General features: G+C 35.0%; 3 protein-coding genes across 3 annotated transcripts; 2 read left to right on the top strand and 1 right to left on the bottom strand.

The window, feature by feature from the left end:
* Positions 1-92: 92 nt before the first annotated feature.
* On the top strand, positions 93-4,989 carry LOC106354787 (succinate-semialdehyde dehydrogenase, mitochondrial). The gene is made up of 20 exons (XM_013794824.3): positions 93-342; positions 567-680; positions 759-858; positions 1,024-1,072; positions 1,365-1,452; positions 1,569-1,679; positions 1,825-1,887; positions 2,014-2,124; positions 2,486-2,551; positions 2,671-2,748; positions 2,837-2,914; positions 3,171-3,237; positions 3,310-3,395; positions 3,635-3,667; positions 3,794-3,826; positions 3,994-4,094; positions 4,219-4,304; positions 4,380-4,486; positions 4,561-4,638; positions 4,709-4,989. The coding sequence occupies exons 1-20, from the start codon at positions 238-240 to the stop codon at positions 4,745-4,747; spliced, it is 1,593 nt and encodes a 530-aa protein (XP_013650278.1). The 5' UTR covers positions 93-237; the 3' UTR covers positions 4,748-4,989.
* A 2,937-nt stretch (positions 4,990-7,926) lies between these two features.
* Positions 7,927-9,848, top strand: LOC106354786 (myb family transcription factor APL). Its single transcript, XM_013794823.3, has 6 exons — positions 7,927-8,218; positions 8,330-8,406; positions 8,541-8,607; positions 8,723-8,789; positions 8,874-8,916; positions 9,008-9,848. Exons 1-6 carry the CDS (start codon positions 8,044-8,046, stop codon positions 9,644-9,646), a joined length of 1,068 nt encoding a protein of 355 aa, XP_013650277.2. The 5' UTR covers positions 7,927-8,043; the 3' UTR covers positions 9,647-9,848.
* A 3,335-nt stretch (positions 9,849-13,183) lies between these two features.
* On the bottom strand, positions 13,184-16,280 carry LOC106354785. Its single transcript, XM_048736433.1, has 3 exons — positions 15,659-16,280; positions 14,928-15,287; positions 13,184-13,854 (listed from the first exon to the last, which is right to left on the bottom strand). Exons 1-3 carry the CDS (start codon positions 16,010-16,012, stop codon positions 13,315-13,317), a joined length of 1,254 nt encoding a protein of 417 aa, XP_048592390.1. The 5' UTR covers positions 16,013-16,280; the 3' UTR covers positions 13,184-13,314.
* Between the last annotated feature and the right edge of the window lie 98 nt (positions 16,281-16,378).

The following is a 16,378-nucleotide window of genomic DNA, read 5'->3' as shown; positions in this document are numbered from 1 at the left end:
TATAAAACGCCACGTGGAGTATGGCACTCTCGCATAAAATATGATGTAACCGCCACGTGGATTATATTTTGCAATAACACTCTCACATACAGTCAAATATCACTAACCTACCTGTCAGTTTTATAATTTTTCTTTCTTTTTTTTTTAATTCCCGGGCGAAGAAGATATTTTATACTCATCTGATCTCATCTTCTTCACACTTGTTTTCGTCGTCGTCGTCTTGTTGGATTGAAATCAATGGTACTCGGAGCTGCAGCGCGTGTAGCTATCGTCGGTTGCCGTAGGCTCGTCTGCTCCTCCTCACATGCTTCCCCCCTCCTCGTCTCCTCTCAGTGCCGCCAGGTTTATCATTCTCAGTCATCTCCTTTGTATTCAGTCGCTAAGATAATATCGCTTCAATAATCGAAATATCCAGATCTCGTCGTTGCCAATTAGCACTGACTGTTCATCCTCTCTGGTCGTATTTTCGTATAGCCTTACTATACAAGCTGTTGAACATGAGAGAGAGACTTATGAATAGTTTTTGTTTGTAACTTTGTTATTTGTCAATTCGATTGATTATTCAGATGAGTATGGATGCACAAAGCGTCTCCGAGAAGCTCAGGAGCTCAGGTCTTCTGCGCACACAGGGTCTTATAGGAGGAAAGTGGATTGATTCGTATGATAAGACCACAATCAAGGTCATACATCCCCTTATCTGCCTCTTGATTTTAAACTTCTTCTGTTGGCATCATCATATATTCTTTCTTTCTCCACAGGTTAACAACCCAGCAACGGGTGAAATTGTGGCTGATGTTGCATGTATGGGAGTCAAAGAGACGAATGATGCTATTGCTTCTTCTTACGAAGCATTCCAATGTGTGTGACCCAAATTTTTTATTTCCTTTTGAGCTTTTCTTAGTTGCAATACCTAATGCTGTTTTGTCTCTGTTCATTGTTTTGATGGTCATTTCTTTTCACACTGAGCTATGTGCTTGGAAGGATACAAACTTATTCCTTGTAATATGTTTTTCATATTTTCAGCTTGGAGCACACGGACTGCTGGAGAGAGGAGTAGAGTTTTAAGGCGATGGTACACATTTTTACCCTTGTAGCAACTAGCGATGCATACTCTTTTTGCAGTGTGCATGGTCATGTTTTAGGATTACAAGGCCAGTGTGGCGATGGAGGAATGTTTTCCATGGTTGTCAAATGCGTATGAAATTAAAGTATAGTAATAGTATCAAGGCTTTTGGAAATAATTGACTGCTCCCTGATTTAATGTTAAGGTTAGAGATATGGGCAGAGTTAGGGGATTTTCTGGTATAGCTATTGCACGTTACTGGAACCAAGGTTCCTGATATACTTCGTTTCTCCAAATACAGGTTTGACCTTCTGGTTGCACACAAGGAAGAACTTGGACAACTTATAACTTTGGAGCAAGGAAAACCACTAAAGGAGGCTATAGGAGAGGTAGACGATTCATTTTATATCTGAGAACTTTGTATGGTGCTGATTTGAGCTTGTTTCAAATGTTGCAATCGTCTCTTAAATAAATGCAGTATATGATTCTGTAATTTAGTTTACAGGTCGCATATGGGGCAAGTTTTATTGAGTACTATGCGGAGGAGGCAAAACGTGTATACGGTGATATAATTCCTCCTAATGCGTCTGATCGCCGGTTGTTGGTCCTAAAACAGGTTTGCCCAGTTTTCTGATTCATAGATTCTTATGTATGCAACTTTTATATTTTTGACTGACATAATGTTGCTGACTGACTGTATTTACAGTAGCAGGTATTTACATTACACTTGCACTGCTTGACTCTCTTGATTTGCTATGCAGCCTGTTGGTGTTGTTGGTGCAATTACCCCTTGGAACTTTCCCTTAGCTATGATTACTCGAAAGGTCTTGCTTGTTGTACCGTTGCAATTTACCTTCTTTTTCTATTAAAAGCCTGTCTAGTATACTATCCCAGTAGATTATGTTGAACTTTTTTCATTTAGTTTGATGTGGATGGTTGACGTACTGTAGGTTGGTCCTGCTCTGGCGTCTGGTTGCACGGTGGTTGTTAAACCATCTGAACTTACGCCCCTGACAGCACTTGCTGCGGCCGAACTTGCACTTCAAGCTGGAGTTCCTCCAGTAAGTTACGATTTTAGGCTTGAACTATATAACCCACCAGCATCTCTGATCTAAATCGAGTTTGATACCCTCATGTCAAGGAGATGGCCTGCTAATGTGTAAATTTCAAACACGTAGTCTCTTCGTTATAACATGTGATCTGATTTTATCGACCCATTTTCAAGTGCTTGTACTCTCTTCAAATGTGGCTACTAATCTGATGTGTTACCCGTTAATGTATGACTATTGAAGCTGGAAAACTAGTTTTAACAGTGTTTCTTATTTGATCATGAACTTTCTGAGTATACCATTTCTTTGCCGGTGTTTTAGCCCGATTGAGGGTTTCTTTTTTTCTATGATTCATTTGCATGTTTTTTAACAGGGTGCACTTAACGTGGTCATGGGAAATGCTCCTGAAATTGGGGATGCTTTGCTTGCAAGTCCACAGGTTTCTCTAATTATCTTTGTGTACTCTGTTTTTTTTTGTATCTCTGCCATTAGTAGTGATGCATGATAATTGATAAGTTACCTTATCAAGTGACTTTTTGTGTTTCTTGTGCTACTCAGGTGAGGAAAATCACGTTCACAGGATCAACAGCAGTTGGGAAGAAGTTGATGGCAGCTGCTGCACCTACCGTCAAGAAGGTATGCTTAAGCATCAGTATCATGTTCTTTGAAAAATATTCTCCAGACTAAATATCGGTGGGTACCTCTTCTTTTTTCCTTGTTCTAGGTTTCTCTAGAACTTGGCGGCAATGCACCCTCCATAATATTTGATGATGCAGACCTAGATGTAGCAGTAAAAGGAACGGTAAGTGATAGTCATGAATTTTAAGGCATTTTGTCTGTCCAAAAGGTTCAAAACGTTGGTCTATCTGGAGAAATTTCTCTTATGAGACGGTATCCCGTTCCTTTTCCATAAAAGATGTGTATTATCCCTTAAGCTGGTTATTACTTCCAAGCTCCACCTGTCCCTCCTTGTTTCAAGCACAATTTTCTCGGTGGTGCACTATGGAGACCGTCAATACTAAATCGTTATATGATCTATTTGATTTGTGATTTTACAGCTTGCAGCGAAATTTAGGAATAGTGGTCAGACGTGTGTATGTGCGAACAGAGTACTTGTGCAAGATGGTAAGAATTCGGTTACACCGCCTAATGGATCCTTCATCTGCTATGAACGTAATATTTTATATTTTCCCACAGGTATCTATGATAAATTTGCTGAGGCCTTTTCTGAAGCGGTTCAGAAATTAGAAGTAGGAGATGGCTTTAAGGAGGGGACAACCCAGGTGTGCCCTTTTTGGTCTTATTCTTCTGCTTTGTAATGTTATACTCTTGATGATTTGGTAATTACAAAATTATAGTAGGCTATTTGCTAGAGAATCTAGAGAAGTAGGTTATTGGTACCTTCTCTCTAGTTCTGTCAACTAACATCCCAAGCGACTTAGTTTAAGGTTTACTGAGTCTACTCTCTTGTGTGCTCTGCTATTTTGCTGTAAACTTACTTGTCAGTTCAACATTTTTACAGGGTCCCCTTATAAACGATGCAGCAATTCAAAAGGTAAATTATTACTAGTTTTCTTTTTTTGTCAAAAGTTTCCAGTTTCCGTGTTTGCTTTCATCCACATCAGTAATGATTGATGTCACTCATGATAATAGTCTTGATCTTCATGCTAAATAATTGCAGGTTGAATCATTCGTGCAAGATGCCGTTTCCAAGGTCTGTATTTTTCCCTTATGCATCTTTGCTAACCTTGGTTTCTAAGTGAAGCGGTTTATATTTTGCATTTGTACGTGATTCAGCAAACCAAAAAAAAAACTTGTATTTCCCCGATTCACACTAACAAGAGGTATTTTTTTATGTTATCTGTAATTGTCTTCTTAAAGGGAGCAAAAATCCTTCTCGGCGGCAAAAAGCACAGTCTAGGGATGACTTTTTATGAGCCTACTGTTATCCGTGATGTTACGAGCAACATGATCATGTCTAAGTAAGTTGTGAAAGATTTTCACATTATTGCAGTGCTATAGCTTTTTGTCTCTCTAAAGAAAGAACTAGAAACAATTAGTATTCCTCGCCTTTAATAATCGGAAGAACTTATTTGCTTCTCTTAGGGAGGAGATATTCGGACCGGTAGCTCCCCTTATTCGATTCAAAACTGAGGAGGACGCTATTAGAATCGCTAATGACACTATTGCAGGTTTGTCCTCATTGCAATCTTAGCAACCTTATTTAACATGATAAAGGAGATGACGAAATGTGTATGTGTGTGCAGGACTTGCTGCTTATATATTCACAAACAGTGTTCAAAGATCGTGGCGTGTATCCGAAGCACTTGAATACGGACTTGTAGGGGTGAACGAAGGAATCATATCAACAGAGGTAAGACCAGAAACGGAAGAAACATATTCTCCAAATTATAGTCAAATACATTTGCTGACATCTTTTAACTGCAGGTGGCTCCATTTGGGGGAGTGAAGCAGTCTGGTCTCGGAAGGGAAGGATCCAAGTACGGTATGGACGAATACCATGAGGTAACTCACAACAACACTTAAAGTTGTTTGTAAAGTAGTTTCCGTTTACTGACGCTTGGGTTCGATGCAGATCAAATACATATGCATGGGAGATATGAACAGACAGTGATTTGGTTTGTTAAATGGTCAGCTACTCCCGCACTTATATATCCTTCCAATAACAGCTTACCTTTGAAAGGTTGTTCGTTGTTACTTTGAAACATAATAAAGGTTTTGGAGGTTTCTTATTTAAAAATAAAGAATTTGTCTACTGCGACAAATGTTTTAGCATGGTTTTTGAATGATTTTGTTTCAAGTAATATTCTGACAATTTCTGCTTCGTATATACTTAAAAAGGTCTTGTTCTTGGAAGTCGATGTGTTTTATTTTATTTTTCCTTTTCATCAGTATCTTATTATATAAAACACCTGTACGTCTCATGTGCAACGAGAGTTGTAGCATTCAGTTAATTGCTGTCTGAAAAAAAAGAGCATTATATCGGTTTATCTAAGTTAAGAGATATTCATTATCAAGAAAACTGCACTCAGATATGGTTTTAAAATAGCGTTAGAAATACGTGGTTCTTGCCGAACTTCGGATTTTATTTTCTTTTGACGTGTTTTTAGTGGAGAAAAGATGAGAAGAGCGGAAGGAATATATTCATTTCAGAGAAGAAATTCTAAAGCACCATTAAAAGATGCTTGAAGTTCAAGCAACCATGGCCTCTATTTTTTGAACCGACTTACTTTATTGTCATCAATTTATTTATTTTTCGGCTTATTTATTTCTTTTGAAGTTCTTAGTTTGCTTCAACTACAATTAGCTAAAACTTAAACATGGCCTTTCCTGCTTTAAATAAAACAAAAACTTTGCTTGGAAAATAAACTCTCGCTTAAAAGCATTAAAAATCAAGAAAATAAGAATTTAAATGATCTTATTGCCGTCTAATTTGCTAATGCTAATATACTTTACATCACTATGAATAATATTTTTTTTTTACAACACTATGAATAAATTTTGTAATTTGATTCCCCAAAAAATATCAAAAGGACAGGAAATCATTATGAATAAGGTGTGCGTATCTAAACTCTTAAAGGGGTCAGAAAAAAGTCTAGTAATATATTGCATGTAACTATGTAAATGTGGCTGGCCAAGTTCATACGGTTGGCATCTATCGCGGGAGTTCTATTTTCATTTTTTAATATTGTTGGCGCAATAAGAATCTATCTTTATTCATCAAAGAGGCGAAGAATTGATTCCAATTCTCATGCAATTTTAACTTTCGTTTGTTATATATTATGTTAAAGTTAACACCATTTTCCAATTATATATTATATCCTAGCCAGATTTGTGTGCGTTGATTAATTTATTGTGCATACAATTCATTTTAAAGCCACAATTTAATATTTCTGGCAAAGAAAACATTGTTTATTTGAAAAACAATATTACTAAATTAAACTCAAATTAATATCTGGAAAATGTATTACCATGTATAGCTGCACAATCGTCAGTCCTACAAAAGCCAAAAAGGGTTATAGTCCCAGCAAGCTTTAACCAAAAAAATAAAATTAAAAATTGGGAAAAAGGAAAAACATATAGTAAAAATAAAACAAAGAATAAAAGAGCTTTAATAAGTATAAGAAGAGGTCCCCAACAGTAACACTCTCTTTACACATTGATGCATAATTCTCCACATATCACTAAACCATATGTATATGCATAACTCAAAGTTTTGCTGCCATATTCTTATGTTATTTTCTCGCTTTAAATTCCAGATTATATTCCTTCACTAAATGCTACATTGAACATTTCCCTGTTCATATTTAATGCAAAAATTTATAGTATATATTTAAAATTTCTGCAGATTTAATGTAGTTTTATACTCCTAGATCATATGCTCTCTTTTTTTTGTGTGCATATCATTTTCTTAAGTATGCATATCAATCCCAACGCCATATTCGTTGGATTATTCTTGTTCTACGTAAATATACCATATGGGACCTCCCACTCATACATATCAGGTTGACCATCTCATGTATATGAATATATTCATTTACCAAAATCAAATTATTATGAACTATGCGATTGATCATTGATGTTGGAAAATGAAAAGAATTATGCGATAGATGGACTTGCTATGCGATGAGTGTAATTGATTTTTTTGAGGTAAGACAATTCATCATCATTTGTATAAAGAATAGTTTAGTTGATGTAGTTCACGTTTGTAAACCATATTTTCTATTTTGGTCAATCAACGTTTTCGTTATAAAAATAAATTCCACCTGAGGGTTTGTATTTGGTAATAATATACGGTCACTTAGTTTATAACGAACTCATCATTGCTTAGAATTGTATATTCAGCTCATAATTAACCAAAAAAGGTTTAACCATTAATGATAAAACCCCTTGTCGAATTTTTTGTTTAGATATGTGTGTATGTGTCCTGATTGCAATATATAACGATGTAGAAATACTATAACTATAAGTCTAGTATACGACTATCCTCGTGCGATCATTGAATAGAATATATACATATATAACTTTAATATATTAAACTTTAAAAAGTAAAGTTTATAATCTCGTTTTTTTATTATTCTTCTCGAATTTATTTTTAATTTATTACACATATTAATAAGTACTTATATACATCCAAATTAATCAAGCAGAAAAAACAAATTAAAGGATAATAATAAAAATGGTTTTAAAACGTGCTCATTGTTTGAATGTTAGTAGAGAGAAATAACAAAAAAAATATACTACTCCAGTAGATTAGCACTACATCAAATTCGAGATATTTTTAGATGCATTAATGCTTATATTTATGGCAGAAAGTGAAAAATGCTAGTGTTTTTGTAAAATTTAATGCATACATATTACAAACGCCTTCCATCTAATATAACATCTTTTATGTATAGCTAACTTGTATAGGATCTCCGATGTTAAAACTCACCTTTTTCAACAACAAAAAAGAAATCAAAATTAATTTATTTTTGGTAATTACAAATTTGCAACATTTTAAAGTCATTTGAGAAATACATGAATTACTTCATGTATACGTATATTCCTTTACAGACATTTTATACTGAAAGTAATTCAAAGGTATTCAAGCTAGCGACAGTATCTTTTCGCAAAGGAACGTCTGTGTACTAGTCTAAAACTTTAGTTCTCTTCCTTGCTTAGTAATGATAAAACAATAGTATTAATTACTATAATATTATAACCATTTTCTTTTTCAAAAAAATATTAATAAAAAAATTATTCACAAGAAAAATAAAAAGAAGACGAGAGAGAGAGAAGGAGAAAGAGCAAAAAGCCGTCATCTGATCTCTTCAAAACCGCATCGTATTCTCTCACATTTTTGCATCACATTCGTTTCCTTGAATCCTCTGTTAGAGAGAGAGAGAGAAAGAAAGTCATAGAGAGAGAATGTTCCATGCTAAGAAACCTTCAAGTATGAATGGTTCATATGAGAACAGAGCTATGTGCGTTCAAGGAGATTCAGGCCTTGTCCTCACCACCGACCCTAAACCGCGTTTGCGTTGGACTGTCGAACTCCACGAGCGTTTTGTCGACGCCGTCGCTCAGCTCGGCGGCCCAGATAGTATGCCCACACATATATATCATCTTAGCTTGATCGATTTTAACATATACGAATAAGTTTTTTTTTAGAATTATATACTAATAAGTGTTTGATCGTTCTTTTTATTTACAGAAGCGACTCCAAAGACGATTATGAGAGTTATGGGTGTGAAGGGTCTTACTCTTTACCACCTAAAGAGCCATCTTCAGGTATGTACACAAAAATATAAATTAGGGTTTTCTTTCCTTACTTGCTTTTGATTTTCTCTTCTCTCTATATTTTTTTTTTCTTTTCACTTAATCATATAATAATATTATAATGTTACTTGGCTGTATGAGTGCAGAAATTCAGGCTTGGAAAGCAGCCGCACAAGGAGTACGGGGATCACTCCACAAAGGAAGGCTCAAGAGGTGACCACTATTCCTTTCTCTATCCTATTAGGGTTGCAGAAATTATATATATATATATATATATATGTGTGTATTTTTAATCCATTGTTCTCTAAAATAAATTATATTTCTTTAGCTTCTGCCATGGATATTCAGCGCAACGTAGCTTCCTCCTCTGGCATGATCAGCCGCAACATGAATGAGTACATCCTCTCTTCACGTTAATTTTATCTATTTTAATGTTCTGTTTATATTAGCAGCAACTTACACTTGGTTTATTTGATCAGGATGCAAATGGAAGTCCAGAGAAGGTTGCATGAACAGCTAGAGGTAGTTAATTTTTTCATATTATATAATATTCATCTCTTATAAAAGATAATTTTGGTCGATATATAATATATATTGCATTCAAATGTTTTAGGTGCAGAGACATTTGCAGCTGAGGATTGAAGCTCAAGGAAAGTACATGCAATCTATATTGGAGAGAGCTTGCCAAACCTTAGCCGGTGAGAACATGGCAGCCGCTGTCGCCGCCGGAGGAGGTTACAAAACCAATTTGGGAAGTACAAGTCTTTCCGCAGCGGTGGGTCCACAACCTCTTCCTCTTAGTTTCCCGCCGTTTCAAGACCTAAACATTTATGGAAACACAACCGAACAAGTTCTTGACCAACATAACTTCCATCATCAGAACATAGAGAATCATTACACAGCCAACAATGCTGCAGACACCAACATTTACTTGGGGAAGAAGCGACCAAACCCTAGTTATGGTAACGATGTAAGGAAAGAACTCTTAATGTGGTCTGATCAAGATCATGATCTTTCTGGAAACCAAGCCATCGATGACGAGCATCGGATTCAGATACAAATGGCTACACATGTTTCCACGGATTTGGATTCTCTGTCGGAAATTTACGAAAGGAAATCGGGTTTGTCAGGTGATGAAGGAAATAACGGTGGTAAATTTCTGGAAAGGCCATCACCTCGAAGGTCACCATTGAGTCCTATGATGAACCCTAACAGTGGGTTAATACAAGGAAGGAATTCACCATTTGGGTGATAAAATTGTTTATTTTAAGATGTGATGTATGAGAACGTGAGAAGGAGATATATATTTTGTTTTATGAGCTTGACTTAGGTTTAGAGATGAGGCATAAAAAATTACAAACTTTGTTATGTTTATCGGATTAGTTTTGCTCGTGTCTTTAATTTGTACTGAAATTATGTATCATTATTGTTGCTATAATATCTAGGTTCTATTATGTACTTATTCATTATTCTCCAGCCAACTGTTTGAAAATTGATGATTACAGTGCTAGTCAGTAGAATGGCCAAGTGATTATATGATTATGTTTTCTTTGCTTTTAATCAACCACTAATTATTTTCATTTTTTGTATGTTTATGCTGAACTATTTTAATATAAATATTTGATAGCAGATTACCTTTTGTTATTTTAATTAATAACTGAATATAAATAAACCCTCAATTTTATAAGTTTTTTACGACTTTTTTAACTAACAGTCTTACCAATCAGATATTCAGATGCATATACAAAATGTAAAATCTATATACTAAAGTATAGAGGTTTAACCAATGTATATGTGTATCACATATAATATGCCTTAACCGGTATATATACGAACGTACGTAGCATCTTATGACAAATTAAATAATGAACATTTATGGGTAGAGAAAATGAGATCGCTCATGTTTCAAGGCATGTACGATATTTAAAAGCTTTTAGAGGGCCCTTTGCTTTTTCATGAGTTAGTTATTTCTATCTCAAGTTAGTTTGTACTTGATGCCTTATACTATGATTACGCTAAAATGGAGATATCTGCATCGGGAAACTAAATTTCGAATCAAACTTAGATATAAAGTTTATGGTAAAAAAAACATGAGTAAATAAGAAAAAGAAGGACAAAGCCAGTCATAATGATGATGATCCCAATCAAAGCAAAAGGTTTTTAGGGTTTTGAGAAATCCACATGCAAACAGCAAGAAAAGCTGTAAATTTTGATTCAAATGTATACAGTCACTTGATTTCATATGTATATAGCATAAGTATGAATGTGACTGTGTGTATAGAGATTGATAGCTACAACATCCTTTCCAAAAGAAAGAAATAAAAGAACTTGTCATAAGAGAAATTAACCGACACTGAGTATCTATCTTTCCTTCCGAAGATATCTTTGTTCTTTATTCCTTTCTTTCTTTCTTTCTTTGGTTCATATGACCACTAATTATTACAAATGTCTATAGACACACACAAAATATTAGTACATTCGGTCCTAATTCTTAAGCTTTTAGTTAATTAAAGTGTTTGAAAAATAAAAGTTTTGCCTTGATAACGAATGTTTTGTGTTTAATTACTCGACAGAATTCAAATTACGGCTCATACATGTAATAGATATACTGACACTTTGTTGGCTGTAGAGAGAGAACTATATAAAGATCTGGTCATCACTACAAGTTGGCATCTAAAAGAGAAAGCTCTCTCAGTCAGTCTCTTATCTCTCCCTAAAAGCTGAGAAAAACAAAAGGCAGAAAGAGAAGAATTGAAGGAGAAGCATATATAGATAGTGTCATAGAGATATAAACGCACTCCCATGTGTGCACTTCTCGAGGAAGCTTCTCTTCTCCTTTTACCTACGCCCCACACTTCTCCTTAACAAACAAATATATTCAAAAACAAAATTAATATAATAGTACACATGGTCGAATCTAAAATTTAAGAGATCATAAACAGTTGAAGTTAATTTTAATTTCATATGGTGATCTATGTAATAACTTTTAAAAGTTTAGGAATCAAATCAAATGTTTCTATCAGGCGGTGCTCAAAACGAGCAATATATAATGTATGTTTTTTTTGTTTAAATATAATGTATGTTTATTATTGAATATTTAGCTATGGTGCAATAATCCATGTCTCTGTGAAGATGCATTGAATGAAAGTGGAACTGAAATTACAGTGTTGCATGCCCAATGAATATTCAGCCACAATACAATCACACTAAGTCACCAACCATAAGTTAACTACTACAACTATCCGGAGCTTTTAATATTTATCAATCTCACTCTGCTACTTTTTCGCGGTTCACATGCATAAACGTGCATGTGGATGTAGCTTTACTTGTATATCATAATTTTAAACAATAAAAAAATACTAATGATAAAGTTAATGTTTGTACGCATATCATCTGGTAATTATTAGGGGTGCTAATCAAACCAAAACTAAAGTACTTAGAATAAATAATCAAAAGTAACAAAGGTAACGGTCGCATCGATAGTCTATGCACATTCTTTCATGCAGATTAAAAACAAACATCTGTTGGCAACTCCTTATGATTTCTCGACCTTGGATTCCATTTTCTCCTCCCTTACTTCTTCTATTTTTGCTAAAGAAGATATTAAATTACACTTCTTTATGATATAAAAAAAATTTTAAAATTATACTTTATCTTTGGTATGTGTAGATGTTGAATGCTCTCTTAACAAAGTACACACTTCATGGGCATTCGGGGTCCCAATCGGGTTTCGGTTTTATCCATTCGGATTTCGGTTTTTCGGGTTTATCAAAATCAACCCCATTCGGGTTATATAAAAGTTCGGTTCGGGACCGGTTCGGGTTCTATCGGGTTCAGGTCGGGGTTAGTAAATCTTCAAAGAACCGGTATAACCCATTGTACTTTCGGGTTCGGGTCCCAATCGGTTCTTCGGTTTAAAAATACCTGATTTGTACCTATTTTGTAACTAAAACATAAATGAAATCGGTTCTTCGGATTTAAAATACATGATTTGTACATATTTTAATAGCCAAAACATAAGTAAAATCGATTCAAAAAAAAAAAAACATCAAACGTGATCATTCAAAATCAAGCGAAAGATAAACATAGTTAGTGATAGAAAGAAAACCAGATAAATGAAATCATAAAACAAAAAATAAGTTTTCATGAAATGAGAAACATTATTCAATAAAAACAAAAGCAAAATCTAAAAACTTCAGGTATCAACCGCCACATTCCACCATCAACCTTCATGTAACATATAATTATTTTAGAAGTTCAATAATATCTTAAAATATTTTGGATACATATTAAGAATTAAGATCATATTTGGTAGAAGTTCTTTTTGTGATTTTAAATATTTCGGGTTCTATCGGATATCCATTTAGGTCCGGGTTCGGTTCGGATAATACCCATAACCCAAAATACCTAAAAACAGGATCCATTCGGTATTTACGTCGGGTTCGGATCGGTTCGGATTCATTTTTATCGGATCGGGTTCGGTTCGGATTTTTGGGTTCGGTTTATTTGCCCAGCCCTAAGTACATTACCCGAATATATACAAAAATACACTCCCGAAGCTTCTTTTTGATAATTCTTTCTCTGATTTGATTCATCCATTTGTTCTAATTAATTATTTCCCGACAAAGAAAAATCAAATTTTACTCTATTTATTTTGTACAAAAAAAAAACCAGATTATCACATTGCGAAGTCGAAGAAATGAAGAGAAAAGCCCATCAATAATATCTACGTAAAACATTTGCTTTTGTTTTATTGGGCCTTCAACTATGTCGCATAACATTTTTCATATAAATCCTCAAAAACATTAATTTCTTGATAAAAAAGTAATATACAAAAACAAACGTCACATTATACCATCACCATCAACTAATTAACCCGCCAATAAATAGTTTTTTAGTTATTAAATTAGTCCACATTTTTTAACGGGAATTTACATTGCTGTAAACAGGAGTACTAATGTTGTTATCATCTTCAAATATATCGGCGGGAGGAATAAACGAATCCAATGAAAGCCCAGGCACATCGAAAACGACGTCGTCGATCCTCCAAATCTCCTCCATCCTCGTCCTGCTATACTGCAACGACGTCTCTCCGAATCGAAACACCGTCGCGACGGCACGTCCGCAGTGAGCCACAGCGACTCCGTCAACGTCGCGGTAATCTCCGATGCTACTTCCTATCGTCGTCTCCCAGTAAACCGCTTCGTCTTCTGGTGAGATTGTCGTGACTCTAGTGAGGTGTGAATCTTCCAAATAGATCAATAGACCGCTCTTCTGGCAGAAGTATCCGTACAGCGCGTGGCGTATAACCTCCGCCGGAGCTCCGGCGTCGTTACGTTCGATCAGTGAGTCACGATCGGCGGATACTTTGAGTACGAAGCAGTCGTCGTCGCCGATTCTTCTCTCGCCTAAGCATTGGGCCTTTGCGAATAGGCCTGCTGTTGTTTTTGGGTCCAAGCCCTGTAACACAATTACATAATAAATCGTGTTTAGTGAAAAAAAAAGTTATCACATTAAAGCATTATTTAATATTCAAATAAAATATCTAACCAATTATAAAATAGTTTGGATATATTTTTCTTAATAAAATGTTTAACATTTTATAAATTGAAATACAAATCTTAATATTTTATATATTAAGACAGAAGTAATAAAAACTCTCAAGATCTTACACCAAAGGAAGCTGACAAGAAAAAAAATCTTACACCAAAGGAAAAATGTTTCCGACACATATTCGTTGGAGTTTGAACGACAAGAACTATAAAGCAAAAGATTTTAAAGAAAAGAGAAAAGATAAAGTCGAAAGACAAACTTTGATAATCCCAAGAAGTTCCCCACTTTGAAATTGAATTAATGAAAGATCGTATTCATCATGAAGCACAATGATTAACATATATACAATGATATGGCGAATATACGTGCATAATAATAGTACAGTACACTCTATTTTCACACCACATATTAGATACATCTCTAACCAATAATTGTACACAGCTACCTAGCAAAGCGTCCTGACGGACAAACTTGTAGTTCATTACTTTCTTTACGTATAGAAAAAAAAAGAGAGAATGTATGTTTATATAACTCCGACAATAATCTGTGGAAATAAACCTCATACTTACTAAAAATGGAACTAAATCTGAAACCATTAGCAAAACATTTCACATATAGATATAGATAGTAAGCAAGCCTTCGATATAAGCAATCAAAACAAATGACGTCAACGTGACATAAAAGTATAAAGCACGTGTGGTGGTGGGAGAGTCAAGAGTGGGTAATGGTGTGGGGCTATGTTTTGATTTTGAAGTTTCAAAAGAAAGCAAGTAGAGAAGGAGACAGCTTCTCCATCACTTGTCAGGTTTATATATTTTCATTAGCTTTCGTTTCTTATTGGACAATGACTACTCTTTTTCCTTCCACGTCCTTATCTCTTCAACAATCTTTATGACGTCATATATATTTGAGTATATGAAATTCTAACGACTAAAGCTTGTGTATGTTTGAGTAATTATCAAAAATAAATACATTATTACCTGGATGAGACGACGAAGTGGACGTTGAGGGCCTTTAGCGGCGTGAGTACCTAACCATGGCGTATGGCGCCAAACGGTTTTACCGTCAGAGCCTGATATGAGTTTAGTACCACCGAGAACAAGCTCCAGAGACCACATCCCAGGGTGCATCTGCCACAGTACAAAACAACCACTATCTCCGCTCCGACCATTTCCGCCGCCACCGAGTGTCTTAACGCTTTTTCCGGCGGCTATCTCCGTCTCACAGCAGCTCATTTTCATTATCCCCGTCGCGTACATATTCTTAGCCGCCTTAGCTCGCTTTAGACATCCCGTTGCCGCTAAGTATTGTTGTATTATGTAATGAGCCGTCGACGTCTCCTATAATATAAATATTAATACTTAATTAAATAAATAAACCATATAGATATGCATACATACCTAACTTATACTTACTAATTTTCATAATTAATATTGTGGATGATTTAATTGATAACATTACTTGGTTAGGTTCTGGAGTATTTGTTTGGACTTTGGTTTAGGATCTATGATTATCAAAAACAGAAAAAAGTAACAAATATATTTATAACCAATTTATCTTAAGGATTAACTACTCAAACGACTTTTTCCAAATTAAATGATAACATTTCAGATGTAATCCATTTTAAACTGCGAAAATCAAATTAAAGGCATTATTCGATATAACCCAGCAAAATAGAAAGAGAGTGTAAAAGAGGTAGTAATACACTCACAAATGGGACATTCTTGATTTGGAAAGAGCCAAGAAGAGGGTCATCGGGTAATAGATCGGAGCCGACGACGGAGATTGGAGCAAGAGGACAACCTAAGACGCCGAGCAAGAGCCTCACGTCTTGTCCTTTGGCCGCCACATCATAACTATTGCAATGTGGTTGTACGGATGGAGAAGACATGTTTCCAGAAATACCCTTGTGAACCTTAAACCATTCTCTAATGGCTTCCCATGAGCTCTCCTTCTTGGCTCTTTCATCTTGCATGTCTGGATCTGGTCCTTCCATCAATGGTGTTAGCGTTTGTGGAGGCGTTCCCCATCTTTGCTTCCTCCAGTATGATTTTGAGTTGCTCATTATGATCTGATGATAGCAAAGAGTGATGATGATAATGATGAGTGTGGTTGTTTCAGCTGTTTTTATTTTGGGATCGAATATCTATTAGAATGGTTTTTGTACTACAGAGAGAACATTATTGGTATATATTTATATCTGTATGTAGCTTGTAGGGAGAGAGATGGATAGACAAAAGGGACATTGTATCAGTCCAGCGGTCCCAGACGCTTAACCTTATAAATTTAAATTCTTCGAATATTGACAATCACAAATTGATTTTGGATACTTTCCTAATCTCTCTAAATATTTAATTAATCATTGAGGAATAGATGAATTATTCTTTTCTTATGCTAATTCTATAATTGTTTTTCCTTTTTTGTATAAATA

The sequence above is a fragment of the Brassica napus genome, chromosome A7, assembly GCF_020379485.1.
Source record: "Brassica napus cultivar Da-Ae chromosome A7, Da-Ae, whole genome shotgun sequence".
Taxonomy (NCBI): domain Eukaryota; kingdom Viridiplantae; phylum Streptophyta; class Magnoliopsida; order Brassicales; family Brassicaceae; genus Brassica; species Brassica napus.
Note: the sequence above shows the minus strand (reverse complement) of the source record. Positions and strands in the feature narration are given on the sequence as shown.